General features: G+C 44.2%; 1 protein-coding gene across 2 annotated transcripts; it reads right to left on the bottom strand.

Moving 5' to 3' along the window:
- Positions 1-17,127: 17,127 nt before the first annotated feature.
- LOC101769757 lies at positions 17,128-20,842 on the bottom strand. 2 transcript variants are annotated; one of them, XM_004967214.3, is made up of 3 exons: positions 20,581-20,842; positions 19,220-20,513; positions 17,128-18,010 (listed from the first exon to the last, which is right to left on the bottom strand). In XM_004967214.3, exons 1-2 carry the CDS (start codon positions 20,761-20,763, stop codon positions 19,575-19,577), a joined length of 1,122 nt encoding a protein of 373 aa, XP_004967271.2. In that variant the 5' UTR covers positions 20,764-20,842; the 3' UTR covers positions 17,128-18,010; positions 19,220-19,574. The 2 variants fall into 2 exon arrangements, with proteins under 2 accessions (XP_004967271.2, XP_022681704.1); XM_022825969.1 differs by having other exon boundaries at positions 17,314-18,010; positions 18,359-20,513.
- Positions 20,843-22,406: the final 1,564 nt, after the last annotated feature.

Below are 22,406 nucleotides of genomic sequence, written 5' to 3'. Positions count from 1 at the left end.
CTGAGCTCATGGTGCCTTTGTGATTGGCTAAGTGGTTGGCTTTACTCAGTGACAAGCTTTAGGAATAGTTCAGACATTCTGTTAGATATATATTTTTTAAGCAAAATGGTGTTAGATAGGTACCCGTGCGTTGCTATGGGCAAACAAAATTGTTGTTGGAAACTAAAACAAGACAAATGGAAAAACGTCATCTTTCCTTCCAAAATCAATTAAAACTCCAGTGATCTTTGTTTTCATAAATATATAGGCAGACATTGTCAATTAAAACAAGACAAATGGAAACGATGGCCGGATTTTATCTCACAAGTATTATAGGAGCAAAGCACAATAATTCATATGAGGTCTTTTGTAGTAACTTAAATACGGTAATTTAGAAGCTGCACGAGAAATTCATTGCTTGTTTGATTTCTTAAATTGATAGGAAATTCAAACAAACAGGCCCTTAGCTGGGAGAGAGTGCCCTGCGCAGCCAGCGGTGAGAAGCTGCACACCTCTCTAGGGTTGCTGGCCATCCCTTTTATGAGCTCCTCAATTGGCCATCATCAAGTAAAAGACCATCATGCCTTTGGGCATAAAACGCCAACAACTGGGGAAGGACTACTTTTGAGCATGTATGCTTAGAGCTGGAAAAACTTCAGGAAGAATTGGAGCAGACCCATCGCGAACGGGCCCTTCGCATGAGGAGATAAAAGTCACGGACCGGATCATTAAGCTAAACCACGGGGAAGAAATAATGTGGCAGCAACGGTCCAGGATCACCTACGTGCTATCTTGACAGAGCTGGGGTTCCACCGGCAGTAGGTCGAGATGGTGAAGAGGTTGGTCTCCTCCGTGTCTTTCTCGGTTCTTTTTAATAGTGAGTGCCTTGAGAATTTTTACCGTCGAGAGGTATCCGTCAAGGAGATCCTATCTCTCCCTATTCATTCCTTTTGGCAGTACAGGGTGTGGCTAAACAACCTAAATTAAACCGACTTAAGTGCACTAATCATTCTCTTAATGATTAATCCGGTCAATAGCACTTAAAATGACATAATTTGATAGTCTGTCAAGTAAATCCCTATTCAACCACTGAATATCTCGATTGAAACAATACACCACGAGTCTCACGCAATGATGAGTGCAGATAATACTAACATCATGGAGTTTAAAAAATTAAAAATACAACACTTAGCTTTTACAAACTAAGTTCCAATACAAGAATGATACAGAGCTTTTAAAAGCACATCGGAAAGAAACTCGAACCAAAACAAAGCTAAGCTAGACAAACAACTAGCAACGGCGATGAGCAGGGGACGACACATCCAGCCTACCGATGTGCCATCACGACAACACCACCAGTACATTAATACTCAGTAAGTTTTACAGCCAGACTCCTAGCATGCAAAGCTTTTTGGCTGCTGGGTTTGTTTTGCCAAAGAGCAACTAAGAGTGGATCCTTACTTTCAGTATTTTAGCCAAATTTTAAATGAGAGAAGTTATTTTATAGGTTTGCATAATCACAACAATTCAATGTAGAAAACAATTAATTAGATAAGCAACAAATAATAACCATTATTGTATTTCACCTCTTCATCCACATATTTCACTTCTTACTACGAGAGATTAAGGTTCTCATATCCACAAGTCACGGCGAATCAATCCGATTTTATCCCTTACAAGGTAAACATAAACACATGACATATGCCCCTCCGTCAAGCCGCACATGGCAACGGTTCCCTACGAGAACGCCATCATTTGAACTGCTCTGCAACTCCTTAAGTACTAGTCAGCCATGAGTTTCAAGAATCCACGAGTACCTCCCAGGAATAGTCATGGATTCATGTACTCGATCAAAGGTATGATATCAAACTCAATTTATTGGCACACCCAAAGGTACTAGGTTTACCAGTTTCGACTACCTCCTACTCCTGGCATGTGGTTAGTAATGTTCAATCCCCGATCAATGTGCCACAACGATCCAGGCCTTAATCGATGCAGGCGGAGGTTTATTTTCAATCAATGTCAAAAACTTAACCAACTCATGTTTTCTGGACCTGAAACTTTTATGGAAGCTAACGGAACATATCAACATGCTACTGCAGAAGTTTCGACATTATTTCCCTACTGGAAAAATTATTAAAAATCTATTATTTTGAACCTGTAGATTTGGAAAATAAATCATAACTAATTTTCTGTCCTCAATATGTGTTTACAACTTTCACAGATTAGTTTTCAAGCCAAGGCTATACTACTGTAAATTTATCAGGAATTTTAGGGAACAATAATATTTATTTAAAATAAATGTGATTTAATAACATGCATTTTATTTAGTAACAAAAATATACATTGGGTGCTAAATAACATTTTTACTAGGTATAACATATTATAGGATAAGTAACAAATTTTATCTTGCATTTGTATCTTTTTTTCAATGATTTAATACATATTTCCAAAGTTCATAACCATTTAAATGAAAAACAACTAAACTAGCTTTACACTAAGGTCCCTGGAAAGTTTCTTTTCTAACGCATCTACACTTCTCTTCACAAAACTGCCCTCATAGTCGCTCTTAAGTCCGTGGAACAAATCCTAACTCGCACCTAAGTCCTAAAATTTAATAGAAAACCCCTGTACTTCTTTTTCTCCCGCAAACCACCCTCGATTCCTTCCTCCTCGGGCTCGCCCACGCACCCACGGCGAGCGGCCGCGACGCGGCTCTGGCAGCGCGTAAGCCTCTTCTTTGTCACAACCCAAAGTTGTAAAACAAGTTTAACAAGTTAACATGAGCATCATTTGTGCATAATGAAGCATCAATGCATAAGCATTCCATTAAGTTCATGAATTATTGTTTATCTTATGAAATTCAACTTTGTGAAGCACCTCAAATTTCTGCTATACAACTGTATCTCCTATTATTTTATTTAAATACTACATGCATTGTTATGAATTTACAGTATTTTTACTGAATTTTTAAGTGATGTTTGCTTGTGTTAACAATTTAGTGAAGTTTCAGTTTCAGCTGTTTTCCTTTGTCAACTATGTGCAAACCTGAGCAGCTCTAGAGGTGATTCAAGTTCCATTGTCTTCTTTGTGATTTGATCTTTCAAATGAGCATTTTTGGAGGATTTTTGGGCACCTGTAGTTGGTTTGTTTGAAGTTGGGAAGTTGAACGATTTGAAATACGTCAAGCCCACTCGTCAGTGCCTCCTTCCACCTCTCCCCCGCCTACTCGCGCGCCCGTTGGGCAGTGCTTGTGGCGCCTGCCAGCATGTCGTTGCCGGACTGGCCACCGTGGCTGAGCAACTGCGAAATCCCATCGCTGCGCTTGCTCCCTCTCGCCTTTATAAGCCCGAGCGTCGGCTCTCCTCAAACCCTAGATCATCTCCAAGCTCCCCGCCATCCTTAACCCCATTTGCCGTCGTCGATTAGTCTTAGTTCGATTCCTCACAGCTGGAGCTTCCTCGTGACGCCGTGCATCCGTTTTGTCGCTTACTCGCCTCTCCTCTTCACCATGCAGGCCCTCCTGGTGGCGTCCGTCCGACCCTCCACCGCTGTCCGCTGTTCCCTGCCATACCCCCTCCTCATTGCCGACCTCCTCCTACTAGTGAGCCCCGTGGCCTCAGGGCGCGGCCCTGCTGCTCCCTCAGTCGTGCCTCGTTGTTCCTTGTCCCCGGTCAAGCCAAGGCCACGCCCGTCCATGCGACACTGGCCCATGTCGGTGTGTGCATGTGTGTTCCATGGGAAGGAGAAGAGAGAATGAGAGGGAGGTTATGGATAAGATCCAAGGACTTGTTTTGTTAGATTCCTGTTGATATCTAGTTTATTTCAAAATTGAGTATGTGCAAGCTACTGTTGCATAGTTTGCTCTATGATTTATTATGTCCTATACATGTTAAATGCTTTATAAATCATGTGATGCTCAAAAAATTGTGAAACCAATTTTTTTAGCTCCTATTTATCATGTATGCTCCAGATCTACAACTTGTATAAGTGGAATATATAGTTTTCAAACTGTTTTAGATCTATTTCTTGTTTGTTGTCTTAATCTTATTATTTGCATAATAAATAGCAGAAAACTGATAAAATATTGAAACCACTTCTATTAGGTCTATGTTTTCTATATAGAATCCATGAAAAATTGTATTCATGTTTTTTTGGATGATTTACATGTCTTTTATGATTTAATGTGCTTAATAGTAATTTATCTTGCCTAATTTATATCCCATTATTGAAAATTGATTTTGATGTGAATCGAACTCTCATGGTTTTGTATTGTTGCTTTATGTCAGTGCAATTTATCTTATAATTTTTGCTCAGCCAATGATTCTAATCTTGCAACCTCGTACTTGTTAGTGGCTTATCTATTAGCATAATCTCTCTTATTATCCTTGTATATGGTTGTCTACTATTTTTTACTAGATTGTTCTGTTAAGAATTCGTTCATTATTGTTTCTATTATTCTCCATGCATTTCATGAGCATTTGCACTCACAGCATCATCTCTAATACATTCATGCATTTCATTCATTTTAGAGAGCAACTTGCCGAAGAACATGACCATTGAGCCCAAAGCCGAGGCTGAGGTAGAGGTTGAGGTCGAACCTGAGGAACAATCCTACTTTTCAAAGTGAAATTGTTACTATGTATCTCTATGGGTTGCATGTGGGTTATCTATTGCATCATAGAACCTATATCCTTGTTATTATTGCTTCCCTTATTTTATACTATTTTCCTTGTTGCTCGAGTAGTATGGGTAATGTTAAATTAATCTTGTTAATTTCTTAGCCATGCTTAGACATAGAATGGTCACTTTGGTAGGGGAATGGTTATAGGCTAATCAACACCGATACTAGTTTGGTTCTCTAATGTTGTTGAGTATATGAACATGGTTAATTGGATATGAGATTTGAGCGGTGCGTAGGGTCACGAGAATGGAGTGTCGGTGACATAAACCGCTTGAGTCGATTAAGAACCGTCCGTTGTTGATGTTGGTTTGAGCATCTTTTTTGCGCTACCACATATCCTCGAATGGGATGGATAGGCCTAATACCTTACTTATCTCGCTCTATGAGGCTCGACCCTAGATGTGTAGTCCTCGAACTATGTAGAGGAGCCTAGGGTGTCCCAGTGGATCTAGGTCGTCCTCTACACAAGCTAGAGGTGTTACACTCATCGTTCGGGGCGGTTTGGAAAGGGTTGGCATGAGTACCCCCTTTGCACCATTGGTCAGGTGTGCGAGCCACAAGATCCTCGAGTCGTTGGGTAAATAGTACACCCTTGCAAGGATAAATCAATTTGAATTGTCACGTTCTCAGTTATGAGCAAGCTCAAGTCCAATGAATTCATCATAGAGTTATCGGATGCTTATGTTACTTGTTCACATGAAAATACTCTATGTTACCATGTTGATGTAATTGTTTTAACTAAATTTTGAAGTGGATTTTGGGCAAGATCAATAAAATTTGCTAGCTGTCCATAGGGTGATATTCGCATGCTTATGGTAAAAAATGAAGGATAGGATGAGCTAGGCTTTCGCAAAATTTAATTAACCTTAAAACCTTACTCCTTGTTCATCCCTGTGCTGCTTCTTGTTTTACTCCTTGTTCATCCCTATGCATGCTTTTGTTATATATATTTGTGTAAGTCTTATGAGTACCTTTTTTACTCATGTTGCTACTCACTAAGTTGCAGGTGAACCAGAGGTTGTTTTTGTCACATTTACCCCACGATCCGAGGGTGGGTGATGAGTGACTAGAGCGGTCATTTTTACTTCGGTGGTGTTCTTGGGCAACGACACCATCATTCCTTTTGCGTTTATATATTGTATCCGCTACGTAGATAAGCTCTTTTCATGAGTTAGATGTTGGAAAACTTGAACCTTAATATTTAATCTCATGTTTTGTTGTCATGAGTCTAAAACTTGTATTTTGGAGCTCATTTGTTTAAATTTCATATTCGACCCATTTATGTTATGAACTTATAATCTTAATTATTAAACTTGTGTAATGCTTAAAATTGCTCATTATGGTTCATGTAGTGATGTGAAATTTCTACGGTTGGTGTTACTCGATCTTGGACATGTTGTGAAACATCTACCAGGACTACTAGGCAAATGTCTCTTGTTATGTTGAACCACACCAAGTCTTGCATCTCTAGGTGTGAGTTGTCACTTACAACGTCGCAAAATAAGTAAGTGTTAGCTCTCATCCTATTGGCATGACCGTCAATTCACTTAATTCGAGTTCAAATTGGACGGTTCTTGCATTCTTCCTCTCCAAAGACTAACCCAACACTTTCTCTAAAGCCTCGTATGGATCTCTTCATTTTGAAGGAATTGGAATCTATTTAATGGAGTAGGCTATTTGTCTTGAAACGTGGCATTTCACAACTTTTCAAAGTTTCGATATAAAATTATTTTAATTTCATGGGGTGAAAGATGGAAATTGATTCTATAGATCCTTATGCTTTGTTTCTAATGTGCAACTTATAGCACACTCTTCGACTCGCTTCTCTATAGAAGAAATGCAGCATATAAGTATCTCTCCCATATAACCAACAATAATATACAAATATATTCTATGTGCAAAATTAATTTGTGTCTAAATTATAATTATTAGAATGGAATTCAATTTTAAGATCCAAACAGGTCTAAGCTCTATCACGCCTTCTCCCCTGCTCGTCTCCCTGAAAACCTAGCCCTAGGTCCCTCAGCGACCAGCGTCAACGCACGCCCGGCGGCAGGCGCAGAATCGAGCGCGGCAACCTAGCTACAAAGGCGAGATAGCGAGGGCAGCATCAGGAGCTCACCGGTGTTCCATTCATGTGGGTTGTTGGCGTGGAGGTGGCCCGAGGCGGGCTGTCCACGGGAGGCGCGGCAATGGCGGGCGGTGGCGCACAGGCGGTCGGGGAGAGACCGATTTCTGACGAGGTGGATCCCGGGCGGTGCTTTGTGTCTCTTGAGGACGAGGTTGGGGAGGTACCGAAGCTTCGGAGGTGGGGGATTGGAATGAGGTGGCGGGAGTAGAGCCGATTTCGCAGGCGGAGGAACTTGTGACTTGGAGATGGCGGACGGGGAAATCGAAATCCCCGGCGGTGGGATGGATGGCGAGCGGCGGTGACAGGTCGAGGAGGGAGCTGGGATGTTGGTCCAGCTACGGGCGCGCGCTATTGGACTGCGGTGGCCAGAGAAGGGTGGATTTGGCCGGCGGAGCAGCTTGGCTCGGTGGAGAAAATGGCGAAGGGAGGGAGGAAGAGAGGAGGATGCCGGTGCTTGCGTTTAAAGGCGCAGAGCGCCGAGCGAAGGGAGAGGCGAGGCGCGGCGCTGCAGGCCGATCCGGCCGCTGGTTGGCGAGCGTGGGCGAGAGCTGGACGCGGGAGGCGCGTGGCGCGCGAAGCCTGGCCATGGTAGGCCACGACCAAACTGCCCGTTGTGGCCCTCGTCCAAACACATGCTCGACTAGCTGTTTTCGAACGCCCAAAACTCGTCGTACTTCATGCGCATAATCCACACTCAAGCTCTCTATCAAAGTTGTAGAACATATCATTACCTCCAACTTTCCATAAAGGTGAAAGTTAAACCTCAATGGTTTGCAAGTTCTTAAGGTTTGAACTTTGAATAAACTCTATTTTTCATCCAATTTTCAGAGGTTCAAACATGTTTTAGGCCAAATTTGAACAGGCATTTGAAAGCCAAAATGCTGTTGAAACATATCAAACTTGTTCTGCATGTCAGTTTCCACCATAGGACAATAAGTTCTATAAAGAGAGTTTTGACAGTTCTTATGAAAATTTTTGAGAAAATCAAATAGCCTCGGTGCATGTTTGAATTTGGTTTCAGGACTTAGAAATTTTCAGGTGAAGACCCAAACCGAGGTTTGACCAAATTTTTGAGCATTTAAACAAAGTTTTCATACAACCACCACTCACATAGATGAAAATGCATACTCCATGCTGCAACTTTCATGTTGGTCAAATGTCAGTTTTTTTGGAAAAATAATTTTTAAAGATCGATCAAATATAGCAAAATTGAATTAGCCGACACTAAGGTTTTTCATCCTCACGAGTTCAAATGAAATATTTGACTTGTGTCCACCTTCAAACATGTTTGTTATCAATTGGTTTGTTTGACATTTTTCACTATAATTGGGTATAAATATTATATTTTTCTCATTTTGCCCTATTTGTTATATTAAATTCTTAATTAGCTTAAACCTTCTTTAATCTCATTTTAAAATGTAAAACCACATCATTTGTGCACTGATAATTGCAGAAATTAATCACACCAAAATGCATACAAAATTATGCTAATGACCATGATTACGTAGATAATTAGTCCTTAATTACCATGCTAACACTGAAGGTGTTACACAGGGCCTTTCGTGCCTGTTAAAAACTAGGATTCAGTCATCAAGTCTTCAGGAGATCATGGTGACGCCTCAGCTCCGGTGGTTAGTCACTTAGTCTTCGCGGATGACAGCCTACTGAATATCAGGGAAAATAGAGAGCTGAATATCATGGAAAATAGAGAGAGTGCAGAGGAAGTCAATAATGTGTTACAAGCTTATTGTCAGGCCTCAGGACAACAGATCAGTATGGACAAGTCTTCTATTCATGTTTCTAAAGGAGTGTTGATGAGCACAAGGGGTGAAACCAAGGATATGCTGAATGTCCATAATGAGTCTTTAAGCGAGAAATACCTAAGCATATGCCTTCAAATGTTGGGATTTCAGTAAATAGTGTTTTCAAGTATCTAAAGGATAAAGTACGAAAGAGGGTCCAGGGTTGGATGGAGCAATCACTGTCGGTATGTAGAAAAGAGGTTCTGATCAAAGCTGTTGCTCAAGCTGTTCTGGCTTGTTCTATGTCCTGTTATAAGCCGCCAGAGGGCTATGTGAACACATCAATGGAGTCCTCTGAAGCTTCTGCTGGGGCAGCAAAAACGGTAAAAGAGAACCTGCTGGGTTGTATGGGATGAAATGACAAAGCCAAAGTATATGGGAGACTTAGAATTTCGAGATATTGAGTTCTTCAATCTGGCTCTTCTAGACTGGCTAGCGTGGCGGCGAGTACTCTCTCAGTAGCCGTATCCTAAAGGTTGTATATTATCCAAATGGAGATTTTTTTGGAGGCTGGTGTGGGACAAACTCCATCTCGTGTCTAGCGAGCGATTGTAGAGGGGAAGGAGGGTTATGAAACAAGGCCTCATTCGACGGATCGGTAAGGGGAGACTACGAGTGTTTGGAGTATGAACTGGCTGCCGAGAAACAGACTCCTCCGACCCGTGATGAACTCCCAAGCGAACCCTCCGCAACTCGTCAGTGAACTCATTGACTATACCTCGGACAATTGGGACCATGAAAAGCTCCAGTTATTTTTTGCCCCAATGGATGTGGAGGTGATAAGTAATATAGCGCTGAGCACTAGGGGAGCCAAGATGACTTTTGGGCATGGCATTACGAGAAGAGTGGAATTTTCTCAGTCAGATCCGCATATCCTATGTTGGTGTCGACCTCGGCATGGCTGGAAGGCAGACCTGGCCAATCCAACTTCAGGGCTAAGAAGAAAGAATGGACTGATCTCTGGCAGGTCAAAATTCCCTCCAAGATCAGAGTGTTCCTCTGGAGATTAGCGTGGCATTCCCTCCCATCGGCCTATGTCTTGCACCACATAAACATGGCGACAAATGGTTTATGTGCCATATGTGGATCGACGGACTCGTGGAAGCACTCTTCCTGGAACGCAACATGTCGAAGTGTGTATGGGCTCTAGAGCAAGATGTCACAGAACACCTGTGTGAACTGCAAGAGCAGGATGCTAGGGCATGGCCGGCGGCGATTATTGTTGGAGCCTAAAAGTGGCAGCAATGCCGACTAGGCTGAATCAGCCGGTTAGACCGGTCCCTCTTAGCGGTCTGACCGGTTTGGCCGCTATAGCCGGTCTAGTACGAGCCAGGCGGTCTGACCGGTTGCCCCAACTGGTCAGACCGGTCAGCCCGAGTTCGAGTCCTGGTCGAATTGAAGTTGAAATAGGATTTCCTAGCAGGAAAAGATCTCCCACCCTATAAATATAGAGGTCCCTGGCCGATTGAGGGCTAACATCCAATCGACAAACAAATCTTTTTACCCTTTTATCTCAAACCCTAGCTTTTCCAACCCCTTGCTTTCCTCTTTCATCTCGACGGCGTTTGAGGAGGTTCTGAGTGCCCTGACCGATCTCAGAGCAACCCTAGGCACGCCATCTCCGACGGGGTCCCTCCCGAGGCAATGTTCTTAGGTTTTCGCAATGTCCCTGCAAGGACCGGTCTGACCGGCCTGCCTTACCGGTCTGACCGGCCTGGTGCAGAGGCGCCGACGAGGTAATTGATTAACACACGCGCGAGCTAGCGCACTCGTGTGTTGACCAGAAAAGGCGTCAACACATTTTGATGACTCCGCTGGGATAAGATCTGGTTTTATAACCGTTCTGGAAAACCCTAGCAAGATGGGATCTACTACAGACCTCGACAAGGACAACATCATCACGGCCTCCGTGGAGGATCTCAGTGAGGAGGAGGAGCGGAATCTTGCGATGCTCCAGGAATACGTCAAGATGCAGTATCTCACGGGCGTCAAGAAAGATCGTAAGGGCAAGACGACGAGAATGCACGACTTCGAGTTGCCCGCAATCAAGATGAGAGATAGCATGGTCAAAGAAGTACGCAATGTAAGTAATCTCCCCGCCGACCAAGCCGCTGTTAATGATGAACTCCGTAAGAGTCTTGCTGATCAAAATAGGATCACTAATACATTAATAGCTCGGATAGATCAACTTGTAGGAAATAAATCCGTTTCTTATAATAAAATTGATTTTTTGCAAGTTGACTCGCGTTAGGCTGCACAAACTAGTTCATCGGCAAATATGGGAGCCATCCCTGAAAACCCTGCATACAGCATGCCGTTGAACTTCTATTCATGGCAAATGCCGCCTCGAACCCAGCCACAACAGTCGAGCACGACTGGAGTGGTCAGATCGGTCCAGGTGACCGGTCAGACCGGTCAGGCCTTTCAGGCCGGCCAACTGACCATCATCCCCTAAACGCCAGTGCCGATCGCTGTTGTGCCCAGCTCGGTCGCGTCTGATCGTGTTGGTGAGCTTGGGATTAACCCATCCTCATTTAGCACAATAGCATACACGTCACCTCCAATCCCCAACAGCGTTGTTGCATCTAGAGGGGTTTCAAATGACGTGTTTTCTAATTTACACTGCATTCAGAACGGCAACCCACCCCATGCAAGTACTGTGAACCCATCAGCCCGAGAGCACTCAAAGTTGCCCTCCCTTCACGAAATTAGAAAATTTAGAGAGGAGGTGTTAGCTTTGATGCAGAGTAAATACGACATAGATACTGGAAGTTCGAAATTATATTAAAAGTCGTACCAAGCTGATTTTGACTATGTTCCCTACCCTATCAGTTGGTGTAACACCCAGTGTTATTAAAAGCCTAAAAAAGGTAATTTAGAGGTTAATGATGAATTTGGATGCAACGGAGGTATTATGGACCAAAGTTAAATTTAGGTCAAATTTGACCAAAGATTCAAATACAAGATTTAAAACTTCAAAGGACTCCCACAACCAAGAGTTGGACGACAACTTGAGAAATGGAATCTTTAATCTATGATTAACCATTCCGGAAGTTCTTGGCCCAAGAAACATGAATTTAAATTCCCGAATTAGAACTCAAAGAGGGAACAAGTTACTATCGAGCTATCTGCCGAGAACTGAATGGCAGAGCACCCGGGGTGTTAGAAACACTCAAGAAGGGCCAAGAACAGGATATGACAAAGATTTGGGGGTTAATGAGCTTTTATGGCCAAAGTCAACTGTTGGTCAAATTTTAGCCAAAAATGCCAAATAAGAGCTTCAAATTCAGAAAAAGTTGACAAATGCATGAATTTGGACCTTATGGACATTTGGAACTCAAAGAGGCCATTTGAGAAGCAAATGGACTTTAAATTGTCCAAAAATCAGAAATGGAGGATGTTACTATTCACTAACTGGATATAGGCATAAATGCCTTTGAAAAACAGTACTTAATGAAATGAACTTTGATTCAAGAGATTTTGGAGAAATGCTATATGAGCCTTTAGTTTTATGGGCAAAATGGAACTTTCATATCAAGCTTAGCATGATCTCCAAATTTGGCATGAAACAAATGGCATTTGAAGTGTTAAATGGGAATTAAAGTTAAATGGAGGATTTTGGTACTGTTCTGTCGAGATTGAAGCCATTAAGTGCAATTTCAATTCAGTAAAAAAGTAAGAATTAGCAGCCAGCTTCAGGACCAACTTTGGAAGGGAAAAAGAGAGATTTGGCTTTTGAGATGAATAAGAGAAATGTAGAGAAATAGGTTCTCTACAACTTCTATAAAGGAAGTTTTGAGAGTTTAAGTGAAAAAAATGGAGTAAACACAATCTGAACCTTCAGCTCAGAAAAATTGACAGTTCTGTCAATACTGGAGGAATGAACAGTAACAGTTGGTTTTGGAAGCAAATTTCGAACCCTTAGAGTCAAAATCAGCAGAAACTCCAAATGTATCAAAGATAGTCACAAATATTTCCTACAACTTTGTTTAAGGGCTCTGAGCAAGCCTCTGTTGAATTTTAGCCACGAAAATCGACCTGAAGATAATCTGTTAAAGGCTTAGCTGTTAAAAAGGGAAAAGTAGCAGTCAGGTTCAGAAGGAAATTCCCCTCGATTGGTTGGGAATCTGAAGGAGGTGTAGTAAGATGAATTGAAATTCAGAAAATTTCCTACAACTTTTATAAAGGTATTTTTGAAAGATCAGTATGGATTTTTGTTGTAATTGGCTGTTGAAGTTTCTGACAGTAAGGTTCAAAAGGAGAAAATTCAGTTAAGTTGAAGTTCAATGTCCAGAAAAGTTCAGAGACATTTTTCACAAGGAAGGGGTGAGATTCAGCCAAAAGTGCAAATCTATGAAAGATAGAACTTTGGATTTCCTCCAACTTTGATAAAGGGAGTTTTGGATGTTTGAATTGAATTTTGGTCGCTATTTCAATCTAAACTTTTCGGCTGTAAGGGAAAGAAGAAAGAAAAGGCAGGGGAGGGACGGATGGCACAGCAGTGCTGCCACGCAGCTGCCTGCCTGCCTGTTGCCGGCGCCACCGCCTTGGGTCGCCTGATGCCACGCAGCTCCTCACGTGTCGTGTTGCGCTTGACCTGATCCTTTGCAACGCCTCCTCCGGTTTTTAAAGACCGAGCTGCCGTCGCTTTCTGTCTTTTTCCCCACTGCAAGAACATAGCTAGCGCCAGCTTCCTCTGATTTCTCTTTCTTGCGCCGCAGCGCCTGCTCTCTCTGCCCTCTCCTTCCAGCGCAAGCTTGAGCCATCCCTGTCTCCTTTTTCCTCCGGCGCAGGAAGCAAAGCAGCGCAGCAAACAGCAGAGCAACAGAGCAGCGCCTGGCCTCCGGTCCACTCGATCCGCTGGCCTGCGCGCCTTGGCTCGCCGCCCCACACGCACCACCTTCACTAGCGCCTGGCCGCCCATGCTCGCCCTGCTCCTGGCCTCCACTGCGTCTACGCGCCCGTCGCCGCCGCACCCCTCACCTCCTTGTTCTGTTCTTCTCCCCACCGAGCAAACAAGCAAGCTGCAAGGAGCAACCTTGCTCTCTCCCTCTCTCTCCAGTAGCTCAAGCATGCCGCCCCCTTTCTCCATTTCCTGCTTCGCACGAACAAGCACCACCAGCTACGCACACCACCATGCTGAGCTCCTATCTATTTCCTTTCTACGAAGCAAGATAGAGCAGCAGCTCCCATTTTTCCCCTCTTCTTTGCCTTCCACCCCGTCCACAACCTGTTCGATAAAATGCCGCTCAGAGGGTTCCCGCAAGATGTTGTCTCTTATGCTGCACTGGTTGAAGGACTATGTGAGACAGGGAGGATTGATGAGGCACTGGAGTTGTTCAGGGAGATGAAGCGGCCATACATGCACACATACGTGGCCTTGGTGAAGGGGTTGTGTGATGCTAGAAGAGGGAAGGAGGGGCTCTGTATGCTGCAGAAGATGAAGGAGCTGGGATGGAGGCCAAGCACTCGTGCTTATGCAGCACTGGTCGATTTATGGTGTAGGGAGCGGATGGTTGATGAGGCTGAGAAAATGATGAAGGAGATGGTTTAGCTGCTGATCAGTATACTTGCAATGCGCTAATTGATGCTTTGTGTAAAGATGGGAAAATCGATGAAGCTTGCTCTTCTTTTGATGGCCTAGAAGATAAAGGCATAAGACTAAATTCTGTGACTTTTCAATACACTGATGGATGGGTTATGCAAGGCTGGTAAAGTCGATGCTGCACAGACGTTTTTTGAAAAGATGATCTCAGCAGGTTGTTCACCGGATACCTATACATACAGTCCATTCATTGAAAATCTATGCAAGACTCAGGGATCGCGAGAAGGATTATCCTTTACAAATGAGATGACTGAAAAGAGGATAACAAAAATTGCAGGTCGTACTATTGTTTTGCAGCGAGGCAGTGTCAACCAGAATGTTATATTTATTTTGTCTCATGTTACTGGCCCGTTGGAAACCTGAGTAGGCTGTGAAGAAGAAAGGAGACCTCACGATGGTTATGAAATGAATGGAAAACAAGATATCATTACTCAAGTTAAGATGAATACGGTGGAAGTTCAGCATATGTTGACATAGGCAACATGCTGATCAGCAGGCTGTTATGTTAATAATAGGCTGGAGGCTATCTGAACTGAATTAAGGCACTTCAATTTGCTTGGTATTTCCACAATTTTATGCTAACGAAACATTGTCAGAACCGGGAGGATGCTTTGGTTGCGGACGTCAAAGCTCCTGAGGTGGAATTTGTGGAATTCATCTGAAGATTGTCAAGAGTCCGAGAAATGTTGAAGTGCTTCTTTTACTAAAAGGGTTTTCCGAAGGACTAACATTTGTTGATCCCAGGCAAGCTCCGGTGCATTTAAACTCATCTACTTTTGGAAATTACTATTCATGAGTCCAATTAATGGTTATTTCTTTATATGTGCATTAGGTCTAGGAGTTGATTGAAAACTTGCTTTTATGCACAATCCAACCTTGTTATTAAGGACATCTTTGCCACCTGTTCAACTAATAAGTAACTATCCTATGCTTTGCAATGCTTAGATACCTATGAGTAACTTTGGTTACTCAACACTAAGGCTAAGATGGTCATACATGTTAATCAAGGAAATGGCCTGAGATTTTGGAAATGCGGACAGAAGCTAAAGATGGTAGTTCTGTCTACTAAGTTAATGTGGTTAAGGACCGTTCGTTGTCTTAACCATTGATCAAGTGATTTTACCTGGTTTCTTACTGGGTATGGGACCAGCAAAGCCCGGTAGGTTAGTTGGCTCTAATTGGGAATATTTCGTACCTGTGCTTGACGTGCTGGAGAATGGTAGGGGCGTAACCTGAAACTCATATGGAGACTAGGCTAGACGTAGGGTCCCATGTGGGGGTGCGTCCCTGGGTTCGGGTAGTCATATTCCTAATCTTTGAGTATGACTAATCGAAAGGTTGTTGTGTACAACTCGTACAGTTGTACATGGCTGGTGGTCGGGTATCTCCTGTAGGATGTAAATCGGTCCGGATCGTCGCAATTCTCGGTTATGAATGCACTTTGATCATTGTTAAGCATCATAGTGTAATCACGTTGAATATAATGTTTTTCCTGGAATTAATATGCTGTATGACTTAGACCCATTGAGTGCTCAAAATATTTTATTCATCTAGACGGGTTAGGTAAAAACCAAACTAAAATAAAATAACAAAACTAAGGTTCCACATATGGTAAGTTTTTTCGCAAAATGTGAGTCAGCCAGTACACCAGACAGCTATCATTCAGTAAAAGAGAATCTATCTATATTGGTTAGTCGGGTCAGACTTGTTGGGGATCCTTGTTACTGTTTTTCAGGGGATCCTTGTTACTGTTTTTCAGAAAGCTAGCAGGGACCCACCGGGGAGGAAGCTCCGAAGAACTAGGGTATCTTATGAGTCTCATGATACCGCATGATAAGACCTAAATGTTTAATTCTTTGCCTCGGACTGGTTAAATTTTAAACCCTTAGAAATGGTTTAACTTGCACTGTTAAGTTTCTTTCAACCTCTGGTTTATAATAAATCGTACCTCTGGTATGTATGTAAAAATATAATGTTTGTTGATGCTATCCCATCGTGGAAGCGATCCGGCTATGAAACACTCCGTGGAGATTTTCAAAGATTTCTGTGAACAGAACCCTTGACGGACTACCGGACTTACACTATTTTAAGTGCGTTTTGGGTAATGGTTGTTCGAACTTACACTGTTTTAAGTGCGTTTTGGGTAATTGTTGTAGTGTAATAAGTGCGTTTTGGGTAATTGTTGTTCTGACAGCAACCAGGCACACATAAGCCCGTTTAAGTTGTGGCGGAACTCGTTTAAGTTGGGCGGTTCCGCCACAGTTGGCGCATGCCCGATTTCGTTAAATTCAGTGGCGAAGATAACCGGACTACTTGGGAGCATATTAGACAATATCTGGCTCACCTAGGCGGAGCGTGTTATTATAATGCTTTGCGTGTTCGTCTATTCTCTTTGTCATTAACTGAAACCGTTTTCGCTTGGTATTCATCCTTAGCTCCCGGCTCTATTGATTCATGGGAACAATTAGAGCAAAAATTTCATGATCATTTTTATACTGAAATTTTCCAATTAAAACTAACAAATTTAACATCGGTTAGGCAAGGCAAGGAAGAATCTGTCATTGATTATATAAGACGGTTCAAAAACTAAAGACCGATGCTTCAACTGTCATTTTCGGATAGTGATTTAGCCCATCTTACGCTTAAGGATTTGAAATCCTCTATTAGGGATCGGCTAGAAGATTTTGAGCTTCACACCACTGCACAAGTCCTTATGAAGGCTTCGACAATGAAAATTAGAGTTGCTAAGGAAAAGAATAGCTTCAAGTACAGATTGAAAAGCAGACCTATCACTAGATAAGGATCTGGAAGTAAAATAAACACAAACAAGGGGATAAATGCCTTATTTACAACATAAACTAGAAGTTTTTTAGCATGCGAACAAGATCAATGAAAAATGAGGATGAGTTGAAACAAAATGAGCATGCGAACTTTAATTTCCCGTGGAAACTCAATATTTCGGATGGAAGCACACAAGAAATTACAACTTTGGTCTAAATATACTCCCTTTGTCTCAAATATGAGAAGCATTTTGTTGCGCTCGGAAAAAGTTTTGAGCAACAATTTGGTCCCAGGGACAGCAATGCTCAGGAAGCAATAGAGCAGCGTCAAATAACAATAACATAATCTAAATCAAATCCAGTCAGTGCAGAAATTTCGCTAACATAAACAAAGTTGAAGTAAAATTACCATCCTACATGGAAATCTCTTGATCTTTGAGCCGCAGCTTGGTCAGCTGTCGAATTTGTAAGAGACTCATACAAGACAAAATCCAGGAGAATTCCAATCCCTCCCTTTTGTGTAGGCTGAAAGGCAACTTTGTGTGAACAGAAAATCTAGAAACAGTTCTGAATACTACTCTTTTATGTCTCTATAATATTTACCACTCAGTAATCATCAAATCAACCATAAAAAAGAGTACAGATCACCATGAACAGTTTAGAAACCTTGTGCTGTTGACTTTTACAATTCCTTTATATTGACATACGTATTATTTTGTTTAACCTGTATAACTTAGTTAGGTACTAGGTCAGACTGCTTAGAACTCTTTATCTGGTACTTATCTGGTACTTGTGCCGGTATCTCTGTACAGCAGCAGCATGTGAAAGAATCAGGTGATGAGCAACAATGTAAGGCTCGGTAGCGGAGTTTCCCTCCTTGCACTTTGCGCACATTCCAGGTGCGAATCTACCATCATCATATCATATCCTAGGGCAGCGACGACCCTTGGCTCGTTAAATGTCATCCAGTTCTTGACTCTGTCACAAAATGTCTTGAAGCAGAAATCAGCATAGTCCGCAAATGCTTTCCTGCATGATTCAGTATGTTAATGTGCGGATATTACATTTGATCACCTACTATAACAGATTCAATAATGGATGGAGGGCACATTTTATACCCAAAGACAACATTATCCAATGAAGTAGCTTTCTCGACTAGGACCGCAGTCCAGAGGCCATAAGGACTTCCAGTCTTAAACTTGTCTACCAAACGTACAGAAGCTTACCACTAAAAAATTTTGTAGCAGATGAAAACATGTGCAACATGCATGACATACCATGCTAGTTTCAAAACTGTTCTATGTATTACAGATGAAAGCTCCAAAAACAGTCAAGTTCCAGCACTACTTAGAAAACAATGTTCAAAACCGTATATACCTTGTGAAGTATAGCAACATTTTTTCCCTTCTTATTCATTTAATGAATAAAAAGTTGAAAACACTTACACCACTTTTCTGTTTAAAAGCCCTCCGTATTGGACCTCCAGTGCCTCTGGTAAGTCATAGTGATACAGATTTGCATAAGGTGTAATACCAATTCCTAATTCCAAAGTTGAATATCTACATCCAAACGGTACCTAACAGTATAGCATTGTATTTCCAAATAGAAGATGCAGTGCTCAGTTTTCTCATTGGTGTATCATTACGATACATACTTGTTTTACTCCATCTTTAAACTGTCTTTGGATATGCTGAATATCATTTCTCAGCACCTTGAACTTCTATAATAACTTCTTTCATTACAGGTATTATATCGTCAGTGCAAAAGGTTAATCAGATATGAAACAACACAAACCCAAGTGTCCTGCCTTCTGGTAACTCCATGATAATGCAGACACACTTTTGTCAGAGACCAGATTTGGATCTCGAGCAAGGAATTAAGGAGAAAGGTGGTCAAATGTTCAAATTGAAAAGCAGACCTATCCCTAGATAAGGATCTGGAAGTAAAATAAACACAAACAAGGGGATAGATGTCTTGTTTACAAAATAAATTAGAAGTTTTTTTAGCACGCCAACTAGTACTAGTAGTGTTTTTCTGCAGATTGTATATAGACGTGGTTCAGATATGAAAACAAGCAAAAGAGTTATGAAATTAGAAACAATACACTAGAAGAGGGTTATTCCAGGAGCAAAGCAAATATTCATACATACATTATGAGAGGGCACTAGACAATGGGAATGGGTCATAAGGAACTCTGTTCTAAACAGTGACTCGGAATTTCAAAAGGAAATTCCTTACCTTAATAAATTTACCTAACAGTATAGCATTGTATTTCCAAATAGAAGCTGCAGTGCTCAGTTCTGCTGCTTCTTCGTTAGCGGGCTTCTGAGGCATAACCAGTAATACGGCCACCACTTGGCCCCGTCGTCCCTGAGCTCTTCAGGGTACGGAATTCCTTTCAAAGTGTCTGATCCCAGATCGAACACGAACGCCCAATCTGACAGCTTATGATAAGGATTCTGATAGTAAATATAGTAAATCCAATGGCGCGCAACACAGTAGATGTGGTTTCTCCTGACAGCGGGGAACTCCTTGGCAGAAAGGGCAAAGCTTTCGCTGAGTCCCAAGAAGAGCGAGTACTCGCCGAGGTCCGTCACCCGCTCACCGATCTTCGGCGTCCCCTTCGGAGTCCAATCCAGCTTGTAGACCTCAGCAAAGGACGAGCACGCCGACGAGACTGCGAAGGAGAGGAAGGAGGTTGGCGACCCCCCCGGGAGCCGGTCGCACCGCGCAGAACCACGAGCAGCAGCTCACCGTCGCAGCTCACCATGAGCACCTCACGAACGAGGTGGACCAAGCGCTCGCACCTGCAGAGCTTGTCCACCTTGGGACCGAAGTAACTCATCCCGGCACTCGCGGGACGGCGGTTCGGGGCGCCGAGGTTGAGGTCGTAAGCGGCGATGAGTTGCCTCAAGTCCATGTAGAACATTCTCCCGCCGTGGAACACGACGCTGGGGACCCCGGCGGTGGGTTGCTCGAACAGGGAGCTCCAGGCGGCGTCCCCAGGCCGCCAGAAGAACAACTTGGTGCCCAATGTGCTGACGCGTTGACTCGCGACCGCTATCCAATCCGGCGAGCCGAGCGGGTCGCCGGAGAGGAATACTTGGGTGACTCGGCTCAGGCACGGGAGCGGGACCTCGGAGCCGGAGACGGGATCCCACAGAACGAGCCGCGTGGGCGACCGGATGTCGTCGACCAGCGCGAGCCAGCCACGAGACGCACCGCGGCAGTGGGGGAGCCCGGCCGGCGCGGCGCGCACCCCCACCATCCGCTGCTGGCGGAGGCGGCGGGGGAGCCAGGCGGAGTAAGCCGGGTGACCGGACGTGGGCAACGGGCCCGCGCGGGCCACGATCCAGGGGCGGAGCGCGGCCAGGGGCGAGGTGCAGGCTCGCCAGTGGGCGCAGACTTGGCGGACGTGGAGGCGGTCGGCGTCGGTGGACAGGCGGCTGGAGATCTGCTCGAGGAGATCGCCTGGGAGGGTGGACCAGCCGGAGCCGCCGGCCGTCGCGATGCGGAGACGTTTCATCGTTGCCTTTGGAGTGTATCACACATGATTAGGGAGCTGGGGAGGGAAACTATTTGTGGGGCTAAAAATCTACCTTTTGCGCACCCTTCCTTCCCGTAGCAGATTCAGACTCTGATAGCACACGTTCTGTGGGGGATTGGTAGGCGGAGACTGCTGGAGACGAGAGGACGAGACGACCACGGCAAGCGGGGCGAGTGCGCGGCGGTTGTGTCGGGCTCGGCGGGGGGGGCTCGGCGAGCTGCTCCGCGGTCCGCATCTTCGAGCGAGCTAGGGATGGAAGGGGAATGGAAAGTGAAGATGGGGCAACAACATGGGGGAAGAGGATGGGGGAGCAGGGTGGGGGCAGGTGGTCGGTGGAGAAGATGATACTCCGCAAAATAATTAGAAAATAGATAGAATATGACATGTGGATTATGGTTGTTGTTGCTAACTGTGTTAAAATCGCCGTTAATCTTATTAATCTCATCCTCACAACCCATTATAGGACATAAAGAACTAAAACGAACCCATCCTTCTTGACCAATTAAAATTAGACGATCCCATCCCTCACAACCCCTCGGAGTAAATAAAGAATTAGGATAGACCCATCATTTTCAAACTACTTGAAATTGGACAATCCCATCCCACATACTTGAAATTTGATGATCCTATCCCACAATAAATTGGACGATCCCGTCCCACATACTTGAAATTTGATGATCCCATCCCACGATAGGTACGGAACCGTCACATATCATATTGTCTCGAAACCAAACACAACCTTAATCATTCATTAAGGTCCTATTTGGCACGGCTCCACTCCTAAACTCCAGCAACTCCATCAAAAAATTCAGCCAAACACCCCAACTCCAAAACTCCATGGAGTTGCCAACTCCATGGAGCTGTAGTGCAAATGGAGGTGGAGTTTTGGAGCACCTCTTTTGCTACTCCAGAAACCTCTCTTTTGAACCTCCTCATGGAGTTGGTGGGTAATTACCCACCAATGCCACTGGTTACACAAAAAAATGTTTCATTCTATTCTCCCGAGCCCCACTCGCCGCTAGAGCCCCGCCCGTCACCGTCCCCGTGGCCGACCGGCCCCGTCGCCGCCCCTGTCGCCGCCCACCCCGCCGCCCGCTGCCCAGCCCGTCGCCGCGCCCGTCGCCACCCAGCGCCGCCCCTGTCGCCGCCCACCCCGCCGCCCGTGAAGGGTCTCCCGTGTGCAGCACAGTGTAGTGGAAAAAAGGGAAGAAGAAGATGGGATAGAGAGGATGACAAGTGGGGCCTTAATTGGGGGCAACAATGGTAATCTACACTGAAATCGATCTTTTTTGGAGCTAAGAGCACCCATCTAGCCAAACACACCATTTTTGTTCTGGAGTTTTGGAGCGGAGCTGGCTCCATGTGGAGTTCTGGAGTGGAGCAGCTCCACCCGGAGTTGGAGCCATGCCAAACAGGGCCTAAGATTAAGGGGTAAAAGCGCTACACCACATTTGAAAATAAGACACGAAATTAGGGGGTGTTTGGTTTCCACCTCCTAAAATTTTAATCACTAAAAACTAACTAAAAGGTGACTAGTTTACCAAACACATTGACTAAAAAGGGACTAAAATCTTTAGGAGGCTCAAAACTTTGTAGTCATCCCAACCCCTCCTAAAACCTCCTAAAACACCATTTTGACGGGCCCTACCCCACTGCCCCGCACCCTCCCGTCCGCAACCTCCCACCCACGACAGTTCCCACCCCCTCCTCCCCCAACCCACCACCGCCGCCTCTCGATCCATCTGCGGCGGCGCCCACCTTTGCCGGCCACCCCCCTCCCCAGCCAGATCCGCCGCCCCCCCAAGGATTCCCACCCCGCCGGATCCGCTCGCCCCCGCTCGAGCGGACTGTACTTACAATTATCACTAGAGCGGCAGC

The sequence above is a fragment of the Setaria italica genome, chromosome IV (assembly GCF_000263155.2).
Source record: "Setaria italica strain Yugu1 chromosome IV, Setaria_italica_v2.0, whole genome shotgun sequence".
NCBI classification, from domain to species: Eukaryota; Viridiplantae; Streptophyta; class Magnoliopsida; order Poales; family Poaceae; genus Setaria; species Setaria italica.
This window is presented reverse-complemented; position numbering and strand designations above follow the sequence as displayed.

What these genes read in the sequence shown, in the direction of transcription:
- LOC101769757 (XM_004967214.3), bottom strand. Translation starts at nt 20,763, where the DNA reads ATGCGGACCGCGGAGCAGCTCGCCGAGCCCCCCCCGCCGAGCCCGACA. An exon ending in GAAGGAAGGGTGCGCAAAAG is followed by an intron (nt 20,514 to 20,580) that starts GTAGATTTTTAG and finishes TACACTCCAAAG; the next exon opens with GCAACGATGAAACGTCTCCG.